At 32.5% G+C, this 24,083-nt stretch overlaps 3 protein-coding genes across 6 annotated transcripts; 2 read left to right on the top strand and 1 right to left on the bottom strand.

Annotated features, from left to right (window-relative positions):
• The first annotated feature begins 1,986 nt into the window (after window positions 1–1,986).
• LOC105800713 (60S ribosomal protein L29-1) lies at window positions 1,987–2,710 on the top strand. The gene is made up of 3 exons (XM_012631998.2): window positions 1,987–2,137; window positions 2,243–2,346; window positions 2,442–2,710. Exons 2-3 carry the CDS (start codon window positions 2,245–2,247, stop codon window positions 2,523–2,525), a joined length of 186 nt encoding a protein of 61 aa, XP_012487452.1. The 5' UTR covers window positions 1,987–2,137; window positions 2,243–2,244; the 3' UTR covers window positions 2,526–2,710.
• A 1,092-nt stretch (window positions 2,711–3,802) lies between these two features.
• Window positions 3,803–8,492, bottom strand: LOC105800709 (dihydrolipoyl dehydrogenase 2, chloroplastic). The gene is made up of 15 exons (XM_012631991.2): window positions 8,013–8,492; window positions 7,474–7,620; window positions 7,049–7,183; window positions 6,840–6,957; window positions 6,265–6,389; window positions 5,905–6,030; window positions 5,743–5,823; window positions 5,472–5,534; window positions 5,312–5,386; window positions 5,154–5,232; window positions 4,959–5,059; window positions 4,737–4,850; window positions 4,369–4,482; window positions 4,215–4,286; window positions 3,803–4,134 (listed from the first exon to the last, which is right to left on the bottom strand). Exons 1-15 carry the CDS (start codon window positions 8,322–8,324, stop codon window positions 4,081–4,083), a joined length of 1,716 nt encoding a protein of 571 aa, XP_012487445.1. The 5' UTR covers window positions 8,325–8,492; the 3' UTR covers window positions 3,803–4,080.
• A 4,909-nt stretch (window positions 8,493–13,401) lies between these two features.
• Window positions 13,402–23,995, top strand: LOC105800707 (uncharacterized). Of its 4 annotated transcripts, XM_012631987.2 has the most exons (24): window positions 13,402–13,765; window positions 14,676–14,756; window positions 14,876–14,975; window positions 15,080–15,164; window positions 15,313–15,362; window positions 15,718–15,797; window positions 16,127–16,186; window positions 16,636–16,735; window positions 16,841–16,918; window positions 17,474–17,541; window positions 17,666–17,734; window positions 17,816–17,893; window positions 17,972–18,067; window positions 18,220–18,290; window positions 18,441–18,518; window positions 18,650–18,743; window positions 18,900–18,998; window positions 20,973–21,190; window positions 21,276–21,390; window positions 22,138–22,269; window positions 22,350–22,457; window positions 22,537–22,646; window positions 22,730–22,825; window positions 22,907–23,995. In XM_012631987.2, the coding sequence occupies exons 1-24, from the start codon at window positions 13,721–13,723 to the stop codon at window positions 23,403–23,405; spliced, it is 2,610 nt and encodes an 869-aa protein (XP_012487441.2). In that variant the 5' UTR covers window positions 13,402–13,720; the 3' UTR covers window positions 23,406–23,995. The 4 variants fall into 4 exon arrangements, 1 of the variants encoding a protein (XP_012487441.2); XR_008188723.1 differs by lacking the exons at window positions 21,276–21,390; window positions 22,138–22,269; window positions 22,350–22,457; ... (1 more) ...; window positions 22,730–22,825; window positions 22,907–23,995 and adding an exon at window positions 20,799–20,879 and having other exon boundaries at window positions 20,973–21,041; XR_008188724.1 differs by lacking the exons at window positions 21,276–21,390; window positions 22,138–22,269; window positions 22,350–22,457; ... (1 more) ...; window positions 22,730–22,825; window positions 22,907–23,995 and having other exon boundaries at window positions 18,655–18,743; window positions 20,973–21,023.
• The last annotated feature ends 88 nt before the right edge of the window (window positions 23,996–24,083 follow it).

Raw genomic sequence — 24,083 nt, 5'->3', positions numbered from 1 at the left:
GAGAAATTGAGAGAAAGGATTATGTTGTGAAAAAAAATGAAAGGGGGATTTTTATAGTTTTTTTTTTTTTTTTTACTGTTGGGGGGACATCAACGGTCAAAAAAGCAGTTGTTGCTACCGTTCACGCGTGGGCAAAACACATCCCCAAGGGAGCGTTGACGTGGCAAGAAAACGCGTTCTTGAGGGCGTGCTTTCTGCCCACGTAGACAAAGCGCTTCCTTGAAGAAGCGTTTTCCTGCAACGTCCCCTGACAACGAGATGACGTGGACGCACTTTCGAGGAATTGGATCATTCCGGTAATTAATTATTTACCAGGCCCATTTCAATAATTTTTTTTTAAAATGGCTTTTAATGGTATTTTGCCATATTTTTACATAGTTTTTTAAACTCATATTGTGAATATTCTGTGAAGCTGCGGGGTGGTAGGATTTTAGTCTTTCTAAAAATAATTTATTTTAGTTTGGTCCTTTTAAAATAATAAATTTACAAATTAATCAATAATAAATTATATTTTGATAAAAAATCCATTTAAAAATAATGAAACTATAAAATAACATTTAAAATTTGTATAAAATATTTGTGAGATAATAGGTGATGTGAAGGTATGGGTTTGCAGACATTGGCAGCCAATCCCAGCTGTTTTCTTGCTAAAATCAAACTCTAATATCCCAAAAACATAATTCAAAGCAACATGTATTTTATGGATATTGTGGGGTTTAAATAATTAGGTTTTAAATTGACACCCCAAACGTGACACTTGACAATTTGCATGCAAAAGAATGGCTAACGATTGGTTCTAAATGGGACCAACATTGGGTCTTTAACTACCCTAGAAAATCTGAACAATTTTAGGATGAGATTGAATTAACTTATTCAACTTTTATTTTAGGGTTAAACATCCCCTATGTAATTGATATATATATTTTAAAATTTTGATTTACGTGTTTTAAATATGTTTCATACCACATTCGAGTTGGCACTTAACTTTCAAACTAATGTTTAGTTGATGAAAGAATTTGATTAATACAATATTTACATTTTAAGAACTCAATTAAAACATTTCAAACTTCAGAAATTAAATTAAAATTCAAACCATAAATTGAGGACATAAGGTGTTATTAACCCTTTATAGAACTAAATCAATTTAGACGGGATCATCATTTTCCTTTCAATTAGGTGGAAGTTGATAAAACTAAATGTTTTGAATTGAAATTTGGGGAATTGAGATTTCAATAATAGTCACATAAAAAATAATAATTATATAATAATTAATAAATAGAACATTCTTATCCTTAAAAAAAGGAATTAAGTGACGTACAGAAATGGCACTCTTGACTCTTGAGTCTTGTCTGCTTATTTTCATCAATTCCTATCTTATCTTTCCTTTTTTTTCAAAAAATAGTTTATTAAAAACGAATTTATGTTGTCAAAAGTGGAGGGCTGGATTTTAAATATGCAAAAAAAGGTTAGGGATTAATATAATAAACATAAGTGAGAAATGACAACTAGAATAAGATTCTATCAACAAGCAAAACTTTCAAGCAAAACTTTGTTCAATTTGCGTACAAGTTTAAATCTTATCAATTTTATCTTTCTTCTTTTCTTAATATTATAATGATATAGAAAGGATTATAGGTGGGGGCAAAGCTAGAAGTTAATTTTGGGATAAAATTGTGTTATGTAATTTTATAAGAATTAAAATGTAATTTTATAATTTTTAAAGGATTAAATTAAAAATTTATCATTTTAAATGACTGAAATGTATTTTAATCATTTACTAAATTATAATTTTATAAAATTTAAAGGGACTACTGTGAATTTTTCCCATTCTAGGGAAGGGCCGACCCCTGATTACAGGCATGGTCATTAGAATCCGATTTGGTCCAATTAATTCAACCGGTAGGAGGAAGATTGAATTGCTTCAATATTTGTATCGGCCTATAATGTTTGGGCTTCAAATGAAAAGCTTAATAAACATAAAAAATAAGCCCAAAAAATTGAGGGCAATTTCGTTATTAAACATAAAAAACTAGGGTTTCAAATCTTTTTTCCAAATAAAAGGGGCAAAAATTTATTACTTTTATTTCTTTTCACCATTCAAAAAGCCCAGTGAGTGCCGCAGCTTCTCTTTACTCTGGTAAGCTTCTTATTGCAATTTAATGTGAAAAAATAAAAGCATTAATTTGTCTACAAAAATCAAGTTAACACCATCTTCTTTGTTTTTGGATTTGGGGTTTTGCAGTAATGGCGAAGTCAAAGAATCACACGGCTCACAACCAATCTTACAAGGCTCACAAGAATGGAATCAAGAAACCCAAGAGGCACCGCCACACTTCCACCAAAGGGGTATGTATTTAGCTTTTTTTAATCGATTTATGTGAAATTTGCTTGATTTCCTTCAAATTTTTTAATAAAAGATTGTATTTTTTTTTCATTTATAGATGGATCCTAAGTTCTTGAGGAACCAAAGGTATGCAAGGAAACACAACAAGAAGAATGGAGAATCAGCCAATGAAGAAGAGTAGGCTTTTAGTGGGGTAAAAGAAAATTCTAGCCTGGGTTAGGGTTTTCTAATTATGGTTGTTTTGTTTGTTTCAATGGAGATTAGGGCTTTGTTTTTTTCAACATAAGCACTATTTTGATGATTATCTTTGTTATAAAATATTTGAAGCTTTGAGCTTATCAATATTGAGAACATGTTTCGAGTTTATCTACTGTTTTCTTTTTAATGTTAAAAGTCCCAATTCATTGAATTGGCATTGGAATTTGGGTTCTTTTAGCTGTGGATGATCATGATGTTTGGTTTACACTTCAATTTTAGTGGATATATAAATTTCATTTCTAAATAGGGGCGTCGGTTGAAGTTGTTGAGTCGAAAATTGAAGATCAGTTTAACCAATATTATAAAATTGGAGAGAGATTGAATCGGAGTAAAAACCAGTCGAATCAAGCAAAAATCAATTAAGATGTATTTTTAATAAAATGAATGACTATGATGTATTGTATTGATAGGATTGGGAATTAATCAGTTTGACTTAATAACATAGTTAAGAAATTTGAAATTAGGTTGAATTGATTTTGAAAAAATAAATTTCAAATTAGATAGAGTTGTTTGAATTTTAGAATCAATTTGAAAAATGATTTGAGTTAATGAATTGTGAGTTGTAATCGCTAATTTGAATTTTATGATTAAGGTATTTTTCATGATTAAGGTTATATGGTTGCTTTTTCTAATAATATTTACATAAAATTAATTCTTTTCATTATTATCTTATTGAATTAGTAAATTTTTCATCTAACGATGTATCTTTAAGATTTAAACTCACACCCTCTTACTACAATATATCTTATTACCATTGCAACCAGCAACTCTAATTCAACTTATATCTTGTGCATCGTACATTGTAATATAAAGAATTGACATTTATGGTTAGTCGCGGTCCATGAAGCAAAACAGTTTTTGTTGATTTCTCGATATAATTATTTGAATTGAACTAGAAATTGATTAGAGTATTGAATGACGAAAATCATTGAATCAGTGAATTTAAAAATCAATACAAATCAACTGAAAGAAAAAAAAAAACCAATTGAAGCAAAACAATAGCTTGACCACCAGCTTTTCAAAGCATTTCATTTGTTCACCGACACAAATTAGATTTAGAACCATTTGGTAGAATTGTGCATTTCATTTGTTGATGGCATGAATGCAGGCATTAGGTTAAATCAAATGTTAAGAAGTCTAGAATTAATTTGCAAAGACATGATATTCAAATAAATTGTAAATGCAAAAATCCTTTCAAAATGAAATAAAAAATTTAAGTATAATTTATTTCACGAACATCAAGGAATACAGTTTTCCAAAATGGATAAATAAAAATATCGGCACAGCTATATCTGCATTGCTTTTGAAAATAACTTAACAAACGACGAGACTATGTTGTAAAAAGCTTCGGGCACAACGATCATCTTAGATTTATAAGTAAATTCCTCCGTGATGTTTCTTGATAGTCCCTAATACAAGCAAAGTTCTTCAAAAATTTTATACCTTTTTTTTTAATCCGAAAAGTGTCGATTAAGGGTTTAGACTGCAACCGGTTCACTTACTGGACCGTGGCTCAAAGCAGCAGCTTTAACCTGGTTGGAATGTGGGGAAAATATGAACTTGCCGTGAAATTGAAAACGGTTAACGGGAAAAATATATATCAGAAACTCACTTTGGCTGATTTAAATAGTTCGTCCAGAACTTCAGAAAGTGTTGGATGAGCGTGAACGGCGAATTTTATGTCCTGCGTGATGGGAGGAAAGGGTCTTAATTACAAGATCGAATGTGGTTAAAAAAATGAGTTGGTTTTTGTACCGAAGACAAACCTGGATACGTGTTCCTAAAGCTATGGCATTTGATGCTTCATGTATGAGGTCTGCTGCATGTAAGCCAAATATATGAACTCCGAGTATCTCGCCATTGTCAGGTCTGTATATCAACTGCATGGATATATAACATGGGTAGAAGTTAGCAACTGTACTGATAGACAACGATGATGTTTAAGAGAAAAGAAAAGGATGCGGAGAAACCGTGTTTTTTTTATCGTTTTTAAGAGTTTGATAAGATATTTGTTTCAAGCATTTTTTGTAAAATCGGGAGACCAACTTTTCTACAACAGACGGAGAACCTCATGGACTAAAAGAAAACAAGTCAATTTTGCTTATTGGTTTAGACAAGTGTGAAGAGAAATAACCTTAGCAAGTCCCTCCCCTTCATTTTCGGCAAGTGCCTTCGTGTTAGCCTTGAAACTTGTTTTGGCAACGCCTACTTCAAATCCTTCCTTCTGGGCTTTCTCCCTTGCTTGAGGCTGTGAATTAAAAGCATGTCAAAATTTGAACACCATGCACACAATCTTTTATCCAGCAATTTAAACTTGATAATGAATAAAAAGAACAAGGGTGTTTGTAAGGCTTACCTCTGTTAACCCAACCATACTTATTTCAGGGTGAGTGAAGCAGGCTGCGGGGATGCTAAGGTGATTAAGCACATGATCTCGTCCTGTCACTTGTTCCACCACTGATAAGATAGTTTTAAGGGAAGAAAAAATGAGGTGGATCTAAACGAAAATATTGTCTTGAATTAGTAAAGAATAAAGTTAGCAGGCACTTACCTGAAATTCCTTGTGCACTTGCTGCATGAGCAAGCATCATTTTTCCGTTTGCATCACCAATGCAGTACAAATGAGGAACCTAACACTCAAATGCAAGATTAGCATTAACTAGGAGTTGTGTGGGAGAATATATAGCCGGAACAAAGTTTAAAACTAACCAGATTGCCGTTTGTGTCAATTACTCGCATCCTCTCATCAACAGGCACGAAACCCCTTTGTGTTACTACATTAACCTGGAAAAAAAAAGAATACGAAAGTTTTAATCCATTTCCTTTTAGTGGACAGTTTCATATTACAGTATTCATCAAGAAGACCTACATTCTCCAAGCCGAGACCATTGGTGAATGGTGCCCTTCCGGTTGCAATTAAGGCTGCATCTACCTGGAGTAGAACGGGGAAAAATGTCACTTTAACAGATGCCATTGAGTAAGGCCAAGCAGGTATGCTACTTAAGAAACAGGAAAAGCATCATAAGCCGACAATTTTTGTGCATGATGGCATTGTCTACAGAGGAAATATGCTGCTATAACTAGCAAACAAGAAAAGGCAGATACCGGAGTTTCCATTGAAAAGTGTACAATGGACATACCTCCAAGGTGTCCTTGGGCTCCTTGGTCTTGGCATCAATAAGCTCAATAATGACAGGTTTTCCATCCTTTGCAGGAGTGATCTAAATAAAAACCAAGGAAACTCAGTCATCGATTAATCTAACAGCCACCCAAAGTACACACAAATCTAAACAATATATTACCTTTGTTGCAAATACTCCTGTATGATAGTCAATTTTCCTAGGGTTGATCAACACCCTTTGAGCCAGCTTACCGATCTCAGGATCAAATCCAGGCATAAGTTGATCTAGAGCTTCAATAAAGGTGACCTGCATAAACCTGTTATGTAAACTTTGTTGCCTTGGAATAAAAGAACAAGGACATATTGCAGTAACTTAGGAATTAGGATAAAACATAATGAAGGTCTGTAACTAGGATAAAACAGATGGTGTGGAAACTTAATATGAAACATAACGTAAATTTACAGTATTTTAATCCTCAAAGCAAGATTCCTACATTCATTTCATATAAAATAAGAAGAAGAAAAAAGAACATGGTGTCACCTCACTTCCAAGTGCAGTGTATACATCACTGAATTCAAGACCAATATAACCACTTCCTACAATCGCAATCCAATCAGGAACAGACTCCAATTTCAGGGCATGGTCACTGGTAATAACAGTCTTCCCTGCAGGTTATCACTGAATGATTAGAAAAAATCCTAGAATACTAATAAAACAGAAAATCATTGCTATATGATCACATCCTTCTATAAATGTTGAACTCAAAAAGTTTATTTCCGGCTGGTTGATAAACTCAAACTACCATGTATATTTAGCAGATGCAAATTTCCATCGGTTTGACTGTAATTGAATAACTAGGAGTTTGTTATCTAAACTTTATACCCACATTTCACTTAATAAAACTGATGCACATGTCTTTGTTATATGACATATGACCATCCAAAAATCTCATGCAAATTGCTCCATAGAGACAATAAAAGGAGTATCATGGGTAGTAAAACTCTTAACAAGTGCCTGAGCAGTCTTGAACACCCAGATTTCTTTTGATCAAACATTTAATGAAAAAGTAGACCATAGAGACAGATTAAAGAGAAGAAAATGAAAAAATCTCATACCATCAACTTCAATGCCCTTGGGAACAAAGGGGACAGAACCCGTGGCAATGATTATATTCTTTGCAGTTACTATGTTATCAGGAAAACCAACCTTCCCATATTTCACTTTTTGAGGACCCTGAGTACACATACAAAATGTAAGGATACCAGAGATTACAGAAAACTGCAGAATACACATTTTGTTACAGGATATATATGCTAGGCTTTACCACAATGGTACCAACACCGGTCAATATGTCTACTCCAAGCGCCTTCATTGAGTTAGTCAAATTGCTTCGAATCTTCGAAGCAAGATTATTTGCATGGTCAGCAACTCCCTGTCTGTCGTACCCAGCAGCAGACACCTACCATGTGTAACATGAAGATCAGGAGAAAAGGAAATGATAAGAGGTTATTACAGAATGTGAAAATAGTCAAGAAACCACAGTTCGCCATATTATAGCTTAAGAAACTTCATGACATGGAATCTTGTTGGTCAGCAGCAGAGATATATGTTAGTCATTTAGTTGCACCATAAACACATGCTGAACCTAGAAACTAATTTTAAATGCAAATGCTAATTTCTTTCAAACTAATGTTGTGTGCTTCGGCTTAAGTTCTCAAATAACCGATCACAACAATTCAATCCTATTACCTGCAAACCCAAAGCCTTCATGTGATGCTCACTCTGAAGTTCACGCATTTTACCACTCACAGCCAAGAGAGCTTTCGAAGGAACACAACCTCTGTTCACACACGTTCCTCCCACCACATCTCCTTCGATAATAGCAGTTTTCAATCCCTGCAAAAAGCAAAGCAGAAAAAATAAAATTCTATTTCAAACATTGAGTAGAAACCGCATATTACTACAGAATAATTACACTCAAACGAAATCAATGTCTTCTAAAAGCGAGTATTAATTGCTTGAAAGACCGTTATAAACAATACATTCACAAGGAAATCCACCATTGATCTTCACTTAACGCAATTAAGCCAACGATTAATAACTAAAAACTAGGAAGCTTCTTTAGATTCTGAAGTAAAAATTAAATGACAGAATAAGAAAGCCAAGTTTGAATAATTATCCACTTCTAGAAAAAAGACAGAAAAATGATCTCAGTAAGTTTCAGCTGAAACTACAAGGATAAATAGTTTCAAATTTAAGTGAAAAAAAAAAACAAAGGATCAAACTACCTTCTCGACGGCATGCAACGCAGCTCCATGTCCACCGACGCCGGCACCGATGATAATCAAATCATAATCGAACGATTTAGGAGGACTTCCGTTGCTTTCAGCGGAAGCAGAGACTTTCTTAGAATGTCCACGACTCGAGAAACGAACTCGGCCAGAACTCGAGTGAGTCAAACCAGAGAAACCGAAGGCTTCCTTTCTAAGTCCGCAGAAACGGAGATTGATCGGCTTGGATATAGCTAAAGCAGGAGAACAAGAATCGAAAATGTAATTCGATCTAGGAACTCCAGTAGCTTGAAAGCAAATAGAATGCATTTTCTTGTTTTTTTAAACCTGTTTGGCAAGAGGAAAAATGAGAGAGAAATGGAGAGAAAAAAGAGGGAATGCTTTATTTGGGTGAAAGAAAAAAAGAGAGATCTGAGGAGAAATATAGAGACAGTGAGGAATGTGTTCTGCTTTGTTAAGTCCGTTGGCAAGAAGAGTTAGGAGAGGGAGGCGGATTTATCAAAGCCTGGGTTGATAAACCACCTTATTTTTGGTTTAATTATAGTTTTAATCCCTCTAATATGTTGAAATTTATGAGTTAATTCTGATTTTAATCCCTCTATTACTTTGAAATTTAATCTTTTTACAATGTTTTGACGCTAGAACCAGCCAGATCACTGGTTCAATCTTCGGTCCAATAATAATTAAATAAAAATAAAAATTCATAAAAAAATTTATAAATTTATATCTTAGTTCATTGGTCAATTTTTTTGTTTTAGTTTCCGTTTTTTATTGATTCTAAGTGGTCCATTCAAAGGTTAGTCTAATCCATTGCTCAGACTCATATATCAATTAATTCTCGATTCAGCCGATGATTTAGTCCTATTCCAACAATACATTTTTAGACTATTTATAGGTTGAGTGCAATGTTATCATTATCGTATTGATAAATGTATCCTTTTTATTTTAATGTAGATAAGTATTAGAACCATTGTATTTTAATATGTTGTTTTGATTAAACCAAAAGTATAAAATATATTAAATAAATAATTTGATAATATTCATTTGGCTGAATTAATCGAAATAAAACTATAAAAAATTGTATTATTAATTATTAAGTTTGTTTAATTTGGTTCGAACCGAATTAAACAATAAACAAACTTTCAAAAAAATATTAACCAACCAATTAACCGATTTAGATCGATTTAATCGGTTAATTTGATTTTAACCGAATTTTAAACACCCCTATCGTCCACCATCCCATCCGCGGTGATGTTTGCTGTGGGTTGGGGTCCTGACCGAAAAACTTTTTACTCTCCATGCTTGGCACCCTGATTCTTCTCCGTGGAAGCACCTTCCTCCAGAATTATCCGGTGTGTATCCAAGTTTGTCATCTGTCCGATCCTGCACTGTTCTGCTGCTCGTTCTCAACTTTGATGAGGCGGTAAGTGTTCCCGACCAATGGTTTGCTAATATCGACGAACATCGCGCTGTGTACTGCTGCTAACGGTGGTATATGCTGTAATTTTCTAAAATTGTAAATATTTGGAGAACCTAAACCGGAATAGATTGAATCTTGACTTCGAAAACATTAAATTGAAAAATTCGAGCTGCTGAACCTAAAGTTTCCAAAGTAAATTAAGATTCAAGCTGTTATAGTCATAGTTTCTCTGAAAGATTCATTTTTAGAGAATTACCACATATACCAGCATTAGCATCAGTACACAGAACGTCATGTTCGTTGATCTCAGCAAACCATGTGTCAGGAACACCTGGTGCATGATATAGACACGCACTGAATGATGATGGCGGAAAGTGTTTGCAGGAAGAAGAATCGAGGTGCCGGCCGTAGACAGTTAAAAGATTCTCAACATAGGATCCCAACCCACCACAAACATCTGCACGAATGGAATAATCGAAGGCAAGAAATCAGACACCAGCGGGGATGAATCCTGAGCAAAAGTCCGTATGAAATGTTGTTAGCTAACAACCACATAAGCTGCAGCAGCAACGTAGGAGTAAATAATTAACGCGATCACCACAATCATTTTATTGCTTCAAAAAAGAATTAAGAAACAAGATTAAATAACAAAGCGATTAGAAAAGAGAGCACATGACGATTTAAAAAAGAATAAACTTAATAACAATAGCCTTATGGCTACGGCTACGGCTACGGTAAAGATCGTGATGTCGAAAAATACGATTTTAAAATCTAATTTCTATAAATTGAATCCGTAAAGATGAAATATAAAGATTAATGAAATTATTATCAACATATATTGAAATTCAATTAAGTAATTTAATTAAAAAATAATTAATTAAAGTTCAGAAATTAATTTATAAAATTCAAACGTTATTGAATTTTGATTAAGAAACTTAGATAGCGGTTAAAATGATTATTTAACCATTATTTAATATGAATTGGTAGATGATGATGGTTAATTCCATTAAGATTTAATTATAATTAAAATAATCATAATAATTTCTTAATTAACTAATTGATTAAGATTAATTATAATATAATCTAAGAATATAAGTTAACTTAGTGGAGATGACAACATATCATCTTCTTCTTCAACTGCTCAACCGTCAAAAACAAAGAAAATCACCATTTTTTAAAGCTTGCACTCGACCATCAATTTGTAAGTTAGTTAAGTCATTTTTCTTGTAATTTTCATAAATTTATGATTACAAGTGCTTGATTAACTAGCTTATTATCAATTTGTTCAATTATTAAGTTTTAGAAAATTACCATTAGAAATAAATTGGTGATTTTGGGCTTAATTTGAAGGAATTGATAGTTATTAGGCTTTGATGGTGATAAAGACTAAATTAAAGAGTAAATTGAACTTATTAGAAAACTTTGTACCATTATGGACTAAATTAAATAAATTAAAACCTCTTATAAAATGATGCTATGAATAAAAATATAAAGTCCCTAAAGAAATAATGTGAAATTGAATTTTGATTTGATAGATATAAAAATTTTGTTGGAATAGGAAGATGATTGTATTGATTTTTTTTCCATTTTATATTGTTGTAAGGGCGAAGCCATTAAATTTTGTTAGGGGGTTCGAAATTAAATTGTAATTTTTATGATAGTAAAAATACAATTTCATTATTTTAGTAGCATATATTTTTATAAATTTTAAATGATTAAATTAAATTTTTATCATTTTTAAGGGGTTAAAGTGTAAGTTTACTTTTACTGAAAAATTTAAATGGCTTAACAGTAGGCTCCTGCCAACCCCTCAGCTACACCTCCGAGTTGTTGCTATATCTAGTTACATCCAGTTGATAGAGACTTTTGCCTAGCATTCATCTCAACTATGCGTGATTTTCTATTCCCGACTATTTCAACCATGATGATGCTTGCAAGGAGGTGGGGTCTCGAGTTGAGAAACCTTTTACTCGCAGTGCTCGACACCTTAAGTCTTCTAGTTCGGAAACTTGATTTTTTGGATAGTTGTCTAAATCTACAAAAATAAAAACCTACTCAAAGATATAAATTTAGTAGATAACAATAAATAATTTTTTATCTACAAAGACAAATAATAACTTTATTTATATGTAACTAACCCAAGCTATTTCAGGCCAGCCATAAATTATGGATTTGTTTTTGAAAAATATTTAAATTATTTTAATTTTAATTTTAATAATTATATATTTTCCTTTATTAAAACCATATATATATATGGAACTTAACATCGTGTTTAATGCTTACATATAGTACTACATATTACTATAAATTTAAAAATAAGTATTTTAAATTACAAGATATATGAATTGAAATAATATAATTATAAAATAGAAAGGATGGATTCGAACCTTGAGCTCGTATTTTAGATGGTTTTAAAATTTTTTCAATGTTCGAACCCACAAAATTTGAATAGATATTCAAATTCATAATTTAATTATTCTCTAGACAAATCTTTTTATTATAAATACGTGATCAAAATAATCATTTTATTATTGTTTATTATTATTTTTACACTTGAAGGTTGAAAGGAGAAAATAGAAAAATAATTAGTGAATTGAAGTGATCTATATTAAGTTGATTCAATTAAGATAGTTAAAATTTAAATCTATCGATTAATCAGATAAAATGTACGATTAATCAAGGAATTCAATTTTCATTTTAATTGATCGAAGTCACTAATTGCTCATCAACATGAAAATAAAAATCAATCCGAACTGAAATACTTGTATAGTTTTGAAATACAATTAAAAAAAAGCATCATCATGGAATTTAACCGTATTTTATTTTTATTTAATTTGTAATTAAATTTAACTCTTTATCATGAAAAAGTAAATATTTTATATTTAAAATAGTAAAAATAAGTCAAAAAGTTTCATATAAAAACATTTTCTTAAAAATAAAAATAAAAATAAAATATAAGAAATATTTATTATTTATTTGATAAAATAAGATATAATTTTATTAAAATAAATCCAAAAATCTAAAACTTAAAAGTAATAGAAAAATAAATTGAATTAAATCGATTTTTTAAAACTATTCAAATTAAAAAGAAAACTCAGTCCAAACTAAATTAAGAAGGTGACGTTATTAAAGAGATATTTTGCATCTTCTGTACTATGGTATTACGTGTCGAGTAATGATTGGGTATTAAAATAACACGTGTTTAGGGAATCTCTGTGTGTTTTTTATTGGATGGACGAAAGAAAGCGCGTGGATATAGCAGAGAACCGAAGGATCAATGGCGAAAGCCGTAATTAAAATGAAAACAAAGCCCTTTAATTAGAACCCCATTTGTTGCAGTAGATTGTTATTAAGTTCAATTCTCCTACCAGTCCCTATATTTTTTAAAAATTTAAAATTTAATCCCTACATTTTCTGATTTCATGATTTTGATTTTTTCACTCACGTTGAATATGAGTACGTGACAGTTTATTATTATTTAAATTTTTATTAATATAAATACAGTATAATTATGAGTATAATGTAAATATATGTATAATTAATTATAATATAAAATTCAACCAATACAATACGTATCAAATAAAGAATTAGACAAAATTGGACCGTAAAGAACATGGTAAAACCTACATGTGGCATATGCACATGATGGGTTCAATTGAAGACTTCTTCCTTAACCGATAAACCAATGCCTTATTCGCTATTATGTGAAATTTTAGCATTGGAAGGATATGATTTAAAAAAATAATTTTTAATTAATAAATATATTTAAATTTAATCAAAAAATTTAAAAATTTATTGATTTAATTTTATTTTTAAATCAATTAAGTAAAGAAATTAAATTATAAATTAAAAGATAGAGGGATTAAATTTCAAAAGCTTGAAGCTTATAGGGACTAGGACATAATTAAGCGTTATTATTATTTTTGTTTTCTTTCACTTATGAAGGTCGGGGGGGAAGTGACAGGCACTTGCGCAGAAAATTGAAGAGAAAAAAAAAATAGACAAATTGAAAAAAAAAGAGAGAGACGAAGGTTTATTCAGCTTCGTTAATGGCGGTTAGGGTTTTCTATTGATTTCCTTCTAGAAAGAACCTTAATCTCTCCCGCGTAATTTTTTTCAAGAGCCCGCGCTTTTTCTCTCTTATCGTTTACCAAAAAAAACCCTAATTCAAGGTTTTTCCCCAATCTATCTCAATTTCAACCTCGTTTTTTCCCCCAATTTTTACGACTTCTCGTGGTTATTTGGGGATTCGTAAAGTTCTGAAATAGGAGAGCGAGAAGCTACGATGGGCGCTCAAGAGAAATCGCAAGGGAACTCCAATTCGATGCAGGTCAGCTTATTTCTCGCTGTTTTTTTTATTCTTTCAGAAAGTCTTTTGGGAGCCATAAGATCGGTCTTATTTTTGTTAGTTCGCTTGCATAAGATAAGTTAGGTGTTAATTTACATAGTAAGTTAAAGTTACTATCTTCCAATGAATTTAAATTTGTTTTTGGTTTTGTAGGTAGAGGTGCCCTTCCTTTTATTTTTACTCCCCTTGTTCCACAGTTTTATTAGTTAAATATGACTTAGGTTTTTGTTTGAGGCGTGCGGTGAAGTGAAATTGGCTTTAAGTGGGGTACCAGACAATTCTCTTCTTGTGAAGTTAGATAAATTGGTCTTAAGTTAGTATTTTTTCAGCTTTTTCAATTTTTTTTGTGATTATGTTGTTTAATATATGTACGGAATGTGGACAAGGGGGTGTTTTAGTCGTCAAATAATGGTTAAATTATATTTAATGAACCCTTTTTAAGTAATTATTTTCAAGCAGTCGTCATTACTAACATGCTATTTATTTTAGTAATTGTTTACATTTTCCTGAGTAGGCATTGGAAGTATGATCTTAGTAGCATTTGCTAGAAATTTCTGTGTTATGGTGAGGGTGTTGCTCTATGGGTGAGTTATCAAATCTAGAATGCAAAAACAGCATCATCATCAATAGAAACACCATGTGGTGAATGGAAGCATATAGGCTGCCAAATGTTATGATAGGAAAATAATTAGCTGGGAAATTGGGGGGGGGGGTCATAAAAGTTATTTTTGGTTGTTAGTATGACAACGGACCAAATAGCTGCTCAAAGTCTAACTTCATGTCAATGCATTTTCTGTCTGCATTGTTTATTTCTTTGAATCTAGCATGAGTTTTGAGATATCTAACTCCTCTTCCTTTATGTTGGGGTCAAATTCCTTATATGCAAATTCAGCGAGTAAAGGTCTATCGTTTGAATGAGGATGGTAAATGGGATGATCAAGGAACTGGGCATGTCACTGTTGATTATTTGGAGGTCTGTTCAAATCTTTTAGCTGCTTCTATAGTTCTCTTTTTTCAGTCTGGATTTACTTTTGAAAATAAACTCTTTAGGCAAAATTCTCTTTTAAATGAATGCTATATGCTATACTTCAGAGATCAGAAGAGCTGGCTTTATTTGTTTTTGATGAAGAAGACAACGAGACATTGCTTTTACACCGCATCAGCCCTGATGACATTTACAGAAAGCAAGAAGGTATATATCTGCCTTGACTAATAGCAAATATGCTGTTCATAACTGGATCTTTGCCATTTTTGAATATTTCAGTTTGATTGAATTATATATGCATTTATCTTCAGATACAATCATATCATGGAGAGACTCAGAATATTCTACAGAATTGGCACTTAGTTTTCAGGAGAACACGGGATGCTCTTACATATGGTAAGTAACTGTTTTTTTGGTTATTCCTTGTTGAGTGTTTTCAATCTCTATCTTTACATCCCCTTTTCTTACTGTTCTCTCTCTCTGTTGGAAGTTTATGGCCTCAGCCTTTCAACTCCTATCTGTTTATCTTTTTATTCTATTGCAGGGACCACATTTGCAATGTGCAAAGAAATATGCATTTCAGTTCTCTTAACAGTAAGTACCTTTAAATCCGATTGAAGCTATTAAAGCTTACTCCCTAGAGTAATCAAACATTGCATCCTTGTAAATGTTTTAACTTTCTTAGTGACTCTTGTCCAAATGAAGACTAAAATTCCAGAAAATCTTTAAATATGTTAGCAGTTATTTTGGTTAATGTAATAATATATTTAGCTTCTGCCTTAGAGATAGGACAATCTTAATTAAATGTGCTTCATTTGTCAAGTGGCTAACATCTTCTGCCTCTAGTCCACTGAAGATTGTTTTTTTTTCAGACATGTGTTCAACATATCATTTGTGCAATTTTGAAATACAATAATGGATAATGGTTTCTCATATATGATTACTGCAGACGAGATATTTCACACAATGAATAGTGAGTTGAGGGAGTTGCCAGCCGTGGAGCTTTCCACTCTTCCCATAATCCTGAAGGTTATAATGAATAACCGAGTCCTCTTGATTGCATTTTATTTAGGGTTATTTTTGTTGCTTGCTGTAATTTTGAGGGTTTCTTCTCAAAAACATTTGATAATGCTTTTCTTCCTCATTTTTTCTTTCCTTTATTTTTAATGAAGTTAATGGTTTTTATGCTCTCATGTTTTTCGATCATCTTATTTTACCTTATTTAATAATTATTTCTAATATAGCCCCATGATTTCTAGCCTGGATTAAGTTTTCTTGGAAAGGTTTTCGGATTTAGCCTGCTCAGGCAATGCCTGTTTATATGATTATGCATTAAGGTGATCATTTTTGTCCTGCAGACTGTGACTGAGAGTGGCATTGCCGATCAGATGCGGCTGACGGAACTTATATTGAATGATGTATGCTTTTCTTGAACTTTGTTCTTGCTAACGGTTTCTTTTGTTAATTTTTTCTATATATAGATATTATGTAGTTTAGTATTCTGTAATCAACTACTGCTCTTCTATCTATCTTAATATTGGTATATCTGTCATATTCTCAATTGTTGCTGTGTTATGAACTGAGGATTTGGTTTTCCACTGGTTTCTCACCTTTCTGAGGTTGTCAGCTCGTTGATCTTCCGTCATATGGAGAGAGATTAAATATCTTTCTTCAATATGTTACGACGAGCTCGAGTACTTGTTCTTTTATATTTTCCCTATGATGTCATGGCTTTATCGTTTGTTACTTTGCTTCCTGGTTTTTTTTTATTGTTTCTGTTTTAACTCTATAGCTTAATACCCTCGTGTTGATTTTCCATCCATGTTAGTTTCTTAATATTTTTAGACCTGCTGAATTGAGTATGCAGCAAGATTTCTTCCAGAAGCTGATGGAGCTATTCAGAATCTGTGAAGACTTGGAAAATATAGATGGTCTTCACATGATATTCAAAATAATTAAGGGGATAAGTTAGTACTCTTTCTAACTTGGATGCTCTTATTTCTTTGTTATAAAAGCTTATATTTTACAAGTGATTCATGGATATGTGATTTATGTTGTTGGCTGTTTTACAGTTTTGCTTAATAGTCCTCAAGTTTTCGAGAAAATATTTGGGGATGAATTAATCATGGATATTATCGGTTCTCTTGAATGTAAGTCCTATACTGTTTGTTCGTGGATTTATTATTGGTGACTATTGTTGATTGAATTCAATGTCTAATTTGAAAATTTACTTATATTATTGGCACGATACTTCTTTATGCAAATAACTTTGTTATATTTTGGGGTTTTCTGAGAGTTCGTATGTTTCCTGTTTGTTTGCTTTCTCTTTTCAAGTGCATGGTTCTTTGTGTTATTTTTTAATTCAATTTAAATTTTATGTTGTTATTGAGGAATAAATGTCAGCTTTTGCAAGTGATTGATAATTCAAGTAAATTTTTACATGAATCTTTAGGCAGAGCAATCCATCTTTCATTGGTAATTAGGTGAAGCTTGTTTAAACCTGTGTTTGTTGCTTCAAAATTGGTTACTTTTCTGAGCTGCATGTTGGTTCGCCATTTAGTATCTGTTGCATTTTGTTAAATTCTGGATTTTCTGCTTAGTGTTCATATGATGTTCTTGTCTACATGCCCCAGAATTGATTATTTGCTTGATAGTTTATACCATGGTTTCATTAAGACTGAAGACACTTTCTTCCTTGTATGCAGATGATGCTGATGTTCCTCAGGTGCAACACTACCGGCTTTTTCTGAAAGAACATGTTGTTTTTAAGGAGGTATTGTATTCTTGAATGTGTCTTAATGAAATGATGGAGGTTTAGACTTGGAAGAAATTTAGATCAGGAAGAAAATCCAGGATCTTTTAAAAAGAGTTCATTTTATGATATTTGATTTTTACAGGCTATTCCAATTAAAAATCCCCTCGCCCTGTCAAAGATACACCAGACATACAGAGTTGGTTATTTGAAGGTATGCATGTTAAAAACTTTATTTATGAGTCTCACTCTCGTCTTTAATCATGTAACTCTTGCTTTTGATTGTTTCTTTCAGGATGTTGTTTTGGCAAGGGTATTAGATGAGGCCACAGCTGCCAGTCTCAATTCTATAATTCATTCAAACAATTCTATTGTAAGATTTTTAGTGTCTGTTGTTAAATACATGTGCCCTTTTGTTTTCTTTTGCACTAATTGCAATAATTTGTTGTAGGTTATTTCTATATTGAAGGATGATAGCACCTTCATTCAGGAATTGTTTGCTAGGTTGAGATCACCCACCACATCTGCTGAATCAAAGAAAAATTTGGTAACTGTTGACATTGGTCTGAAGTTTTATTGTTTTATTTTTCATTTGGTATATGAATATTTGTTGTTCAAGGTTCTTTTCATGGGTTTGAAGTATGGTTTAGTCTGTTTGATTTGTGCCTGCGATAATTCTTCAGCTTATTCTTTCAATAGGTATATTTCCTGCACGAATTTTGTAGTTTAAGCAAGAGCCTTCAAGTGGTGCAGCAGCTTCGACTATTTAGGTATTGTTTTCTACAAGTTAGAATCTGGTATAAGTGTTGTTTTCATGATGTATCTTCATTCTGAAAGCTAAAGTTTCTCTGGAAATATCATCTAAACAATTTTTTTTTCTGCATCTTATGGCTGAAGTTTCCATTATTCAATCATTTTAGGGATCTTATCAATGAAGGTATTTTTGATATCATCACTGATGTTCTGCAGAGTCCAGATAAAAAGCTTGTACTAACTGGGTAATGGGGGCATATTATAATATTTTTCTTCAGTCTTTTATATTTTCTTTCCTTGCTTTGCGTATAAATGTTTAGTTTCCTTAAGTTATAATGAAGGAAGGCCTAACAGGAGGTCTCCATACTGGTTGCAGGACAGACATTCTCATACTGTTCTTGAATCAGGATGCAAACCTTCTGCGGTCTTATGTTGTTCGCCAGGAAGGAATTCCACTTTTTGGACTTTTGGTATGTGTTCTGTTCGAGTTTATTGGTAATATGGTAAAAAGTTATGTGGAAATAAAAGAATGGGATGAACTCAACAGATCTTCCTCACCATGGTATATGCTTGCCTGTATATAGGGAGAGAGAATTAAAAGAACTAATGTAGTTGTACACTTGCAGGTTAAAGGGATGGTAACAGATTTTGGGGAGGATATGCACTGCCAGTTTCTTGAAATTCTTCGTAGTTTACTGGATTCATTCACATTATCAGGAGCTCAGGTGCCTACCTTTGATTCTTGATTTCTCCGTGCAAGTTTTATATTTTGGTAGATGGGAAATTTTATAGACTTATGCTCAACCTAAATACCCAAATAACTGGGGCATATTACCTGGATCCTTTTCTTCTACTCTTCATAGTTTAAGATCATGACTTTTGGATCTAGCTTAACCTCTTTCTAGCCCTTGTCTTGCTTTACTGCACAAGAGTGTGTAGGGGTGAGCAAAACTCGATTCGACTCGAAAAAATCGAAAAAAAATTCAAATTTCGAGTTAAACGAATCGAGTTATTCGAATCAACTCGAATTTTTTTTTCAAATTTCGAGTTTTAATCGAGTTGAGTTTTCGAATTCGAATAACTTAAATAATTCGAATATTTCGAATATCAAACTATAATATTTTACATTTTTACCCTAAACTCCCAAATCTTTTTATTTTTCCCTCAAAACTTTTACTCCCCTCCCCTCCCAACCCCCCAATTTACCCAAAATCCATTTCCCACTGAAATTTTACTCTCCGATTTACTTTTTCTCAGAATTTTACTCCCAAAAACTCCCAAAACCTTTTATTTTCTCCCAAAATTTTTACTCCCTCTCACTTTTTCCCTAAAACTTTTATTCCCTTCCATCCCACCTCCCATCTACCCCAAACCCTCCCCCCTCCAATTTTTTTTTAATATTTCCCTCCAAAATTTTACTCCCCCCTATTTACTTTCCCTCAAACTTTTATTTCCCAAAACTTTTTATTTTCCCCCTAAACTTTTACTTCTCACCCTTTACTCTCAAATAAAAAATCAAAATTATCCAAAAAAAATCACTAAACATAAATAGTAATAATTTTATTTATATCTACTATTTATATTATTAAATTAAATTTCACATTTTATATTATTTATATTATTGAATTGTTTAGTCATATTGAATATTTATATTAAAATTGAATTATTAATTATGCTATAAAATATTCGTGTTAAAATTTTATATTGGCATCAATTTTCACATTTTATTTTAAAATAACTTTTATTAAAAATTATATTTTTACATTTAATATATTTTTAATTCCAAAATACATAGTGACAAAGAATCAAGATAATTGAAACAACTAAGCAAGCAAAGAAACTAATCAGTATATAAAAAATTAATAAATAAATTATGAGGTGATGAAAGTTAATAAAAAATTTGATAAAGGTGGACAAATTTTATTATGATGGGCGACAGTGGTTACAAGGACCTAAAATTATTTTTTAAAATTTAACTCGAACAAATATATTCGATTCGAATTCCATCTCACTCGACTCGATTCGAAAAAATTTCAAATCAAATTAGGATGATAAAATATGATTCGTCAACTCGATTAACTCGAAATTTTTTTATTCGATTCGATCGAACGCTCAACCCTAAGAGTGTGGTGCTGTTCTTATTGCAGTTAAAGAAGCAAAAACATTTTTCAAATTTGAATTCAGGCATGGTTGCAACTTGCAAGACAACAAAGTTGCAAATAACCTGAATTTGGATCTTCATGCATAGAGATATAGTTATTGATTAAGCTAAATATTGATAAATTTGCTTGTGTCTGTTTTTCCTATCATGTCTAACGATCCCAATCAAAACTTTAGCTGATCTTCTTTGTTTTGTTGATAACTGAGTGATTGTTATGATATAAGATGCTAGAAATCACGGCTGAAGAATGCTTGTCATGTGATTTTAATATCATATACGTATCCTTCTCATGTGATTTTCATACCTTGTATCTGTGTTATCTTCCCATTTGGTGTCCACAACAGTTTGGAGTTTATTTATGCAGGTGTAAAAATTTTGGATGTTGATTTGTGATTTATTATATATATGTCTGCTGATTGTTGGAAATTTGTCACTTAAACTTCACGTAAGATTTAATTTCTCTTTCTCCATGCGGGTTTTGCTTGCTACTTCCAAGTTCTTTCATGCAAGTACTTGACTGTGTACTGTTCTGTTGCAGAGAGATTCAATTACTGATATTTTTTATGAGAAGCATTTGGGCGAGCTAATTGATGTCATAATATTATCATGTCCTTCTGATGAGGCTGACCAGTCAACCAGTAACTTGGCAAGAAATGCCGGAAAAGTTGAAAGTCAAAATAGCGCAAAGCCTGAAATTCTCTCAAGCATATGCGAATTGCTGTGCTTCTGTGTTTTGCACCATCCTTATAGAATAAAGTAATCTTTAGGATACGTGTTCTATTAATGTAAAATTGGGCTTATTAACTGAAGATGTTAATTACCTTATCTTCATTGTTTGCAGGTGTAATTTTATCCTTAACAATGTTATAGAAAAAGTTTTGTTATTGACTCGGAGAAGGGAAAAGTACTTAGTAGTTGCTGCAGTTCGCTTTGTTCGCACCATTCTCACTAGTCATGTAAGTTTATTCAGTATAGGCTTTAAATAAAAATATCATATGGCATCGGAACCTTGACACCTTCAGAATCAGAAATGTCATTGAAGAGAAAAATGAAATTAAGCTGAAGCTGTTTTCTATGTGAATGACGTGTGAACTTTAGTTGCATAAAGAGACACATCTCTTAAGATATGGAGGGATGTGTATGTTGCTATAGCTTTTCATATTTTCCTGTAGTATTTGTATCAGACACTTGTCTTACATAGGCTTGATGTCTAGAGTCCTAGACAATTAAAATATAATAAATGCTTACCATGTGCAGCACTTACTGGAATATGTCTAAAGTGGTTTGCTGGATTATGGCAGATCTCCTGCCATTGGTGTCATTTAAGACGGCTCACTTGTTTAACTATTAAACTGTTATGTTTGTTTGCAACATTGATATCCAACTCGGAAGTGTATAAAATTATTCTGGGGAAGAATGGACATATTTTATCTCCTTTCTAAATCCCTTTTTCACTCGCTAGGCTTGCTTGCTATACCTGTTATTTTTATTATTTCTTTTTTCATTTTTTATGCGCTTGCAGTTTCTTAAGTCTGGTTATTTCCCCCCTTATTTATAAATAAGGAAAATCAAATTTTTTTTTTTATAAATAATTTGTTATACTAGTTTGCTCTCTAAAACAATTGCAGATAAGCACTTTTTCTGGTTGGTTGATTGAGTCTGTTACGTGTTTTAACTAGTTAAATTATGCTGTCATCTTGCAGGATGAACATCTGATAAATCATATTGTTAAGAACAACCTTCTTAAACCAGTTATAGGTGCTTTCGTTGCTAATGGAAATCGATACAATGTGCTGAACTCTGCCATTTTAGAGCTTTTTGAATATATCCGCAAGGTGCATGTTACTTCCGCACTATATTTGGATATTATACGTTTCTGGAAGATTCTGTCTTCTAATAACTTTGTTTCGTGCAGGAAAACATGAAATTATTGGTTAAGTATATTGTTGATTCGTTTTGGAATCAGTTGGTTAAGTTTGAGAATTTGGCTTCTATTCACTCATTGAAAATTAAATATGAGCAGGTATTCCTGTTGCCGACCAATTTTACAACCAAGATTTTTAGATATAGAACTTCTGTTCATGTGACTTGTCTGTTTGCAGTGCTTGGAGAATTGTGGAACTAAAATGGATGTTAATGCACCAGACCCAAGAAAACGAATTGATGAGCGTGCTTTGGAGAAAGAGGAGGAAGATTATTTCAACGAGGACAGGTATGCTTTCATCATTAGATGAGTTAACACTTCTCTAAACCATTTTGTTTCCCCTTTTAATGATTGAATGTGAATGCATACAGTGATGAAGATGATACAACCTCGGCATCTCATCCTAGGAAAGTTCAGCCTCAGCCTGTTTCATCCAATGGAGTTGAGGCCAACCGCTCATCATTAAGGTATTTTCACGGTCTCATCCAATAGATAACTAAAAATGCATTTCAGTGTGTTTTAGGTTCGTAATTTATATAATTTTGTAGCCCGAGATCTGGTGGACTGGTTGACTATGAGGACGATGAAGATGATGAAGACTATAAGCCACCGCCTCCGAGGAAGCAGACTGAAACCTCGGAGGAAGATGAGGGAATGTTGGAGTCCATTAGGTCAAAGCGGAAGCTGAATCCCAAGGAAAAGGAGCATGAGCTATCCAAGAAGCAACGTTTGGGGAAAAGCGCTAAATCGAGAGAGAGTGTATTTGCAGCTTTATGTTCAACGTTAAGCCAAGCAGTCTTGCCTAGTAAGAAAACCGCAAACACCATACATTTATCCACTCGATCAGCTGAGGGAAACGAAGGCTCAGGTGAGGAAAATCATCTAGAGAAGGAATCTAGTAGTCCGGACGACAATAGTTCAGAAGAGGACAACCATAGAGACAAAGGATCTCCTAGAAACTGTTCAGACAACAGACAATTGACTGGAGAAGACTCCCCGTTGATACCGCCAAAATCATCACCCGAAATGGCTGTAAATGGATCATGAGCTATACAGATCCCATAATAATGGTTTGTTTTTATTCAAGGATGTGCTTAGTGATTAAACCAGCCTTGGGCCAACCAAAGAGAAAAAAAAGTGAACTTGGATTCCGAGAAAGCAGATGAGTTGTCGGAGGAGGACGATCGTGTATAGTGCTACCACCCGGGAAAGACTCCAAAAAAAATACTCGAAATCATGCCCAATTAAGTCTACAATGCCTTTTCTGATGCTGTGAAGCTGCCTTCAACTGTTTGCATTTGTGAAGACATTACCCATTTTATCCATTTTCTTTTCTTCTTTGAATCTATCCACGTGGTATTTAGAAAAAGCCTTTATGATGAAAAAAACTGATAGAATAGGGGTAGTAATATTTTGCCCCATTGTTGTTCAGTTTTGTGGTGGGTGTGTGGCTGACTGTGTTATACTTTAGGATGATGGGTTAGGGACGGTCCAAATTTTCTTTAATTGTAGTTTTAAAACCTCATTATTTATAGAGCATTTGTAAATTATTATAACCGTTTTTTTGTTTTACTGTTGAAAATAGGGTATTTCTTTTTCTTTATTAAAATCATAAAAGAGTCCAAATTTGTTACCAATTTTATGCTCGTTGTTTTCAATTTCAAGCTTAAACTTTAATTAATTACTTTGTTCTTTTTTACTCCTCTCTTCTCTTTGCTTTCTAAT

Source organism: Gossypium raimondii, chromosome 9, assembly GCF_025698545.1.
Source record: "Gossypium raimondii isolate GPD5lz chromosome 9, ASM2569854v1, whole genome shotgun sequence".
Taxonomy (NCBI): domain Eukaryota; kingdom Viridiplantae; phylum Streptophyta; class Magnoliopsida; order Malvales; family Malvaceae; genus Gossypium; species Gossypium raimondii.
Note: the sequence above shows the minus strand (reverse complement) of the source record. Positions and strands in the feature narration are given on the sequence as shown.

Bases quoted from the DNA above. Each gene is read 5' to 3' on its own strand.
- LOC105800713 (XM_012631998.2), top strand. From the start codon at position 2,245: ATGGCGAAGTCAAAGAATCACACGGCTCACAACCAATCTTACAAGGCT. The intron at 2,347-2,441 runs GTATGTATTTAG...TTTCATTTATAG, and splicing joins GCCACACTTCCACCAAAGGG to ATGGATCCTAAGTTCTTGAG.
- LOC105800709 (XM_012631991.2), bottom strand. From the start codon at position 8,324: ATGCATTCTATTTGCTTTCAAGCTACTGGAGTTCCTAGATCGAATTAC. The intron at 4,851-4,958 runs GTAAGCCTTACA...TTTAATTCACAG, and splicing joins GTATGGTTGGGTTAACAGAG to CCTCAAGCAAGGGAGAAAGC. The intron at 4,483-4,736 runs GTTATTTCTCTT...ATATCCATGCAG, and splicing joins AAGGGGAGGGACTTGCTAAG to TTGATATACAGACCTGACAA.
- LOC105800707 (XM_012631987.2), top strand. From the start codon at position 13,721: ATGGGCGCTCAAGAGAAATCGCAAGGGAACTCCAATTCGATGCAG. The intron at 18,519-18,649 runs GTAATGGGGGCA...TACTGGTTGCAG, and splicing joins AAAAAGCTTGTACTAACTGG to GACAGACATTCTCATACTGT. The intron at 21,191-21,275 runs GTAATCTTTAGG...CATTGTTTGCAG, and splicing joins CACCATCCTTATAGAATAAA to GTGTAATTTTATCCTTAACA.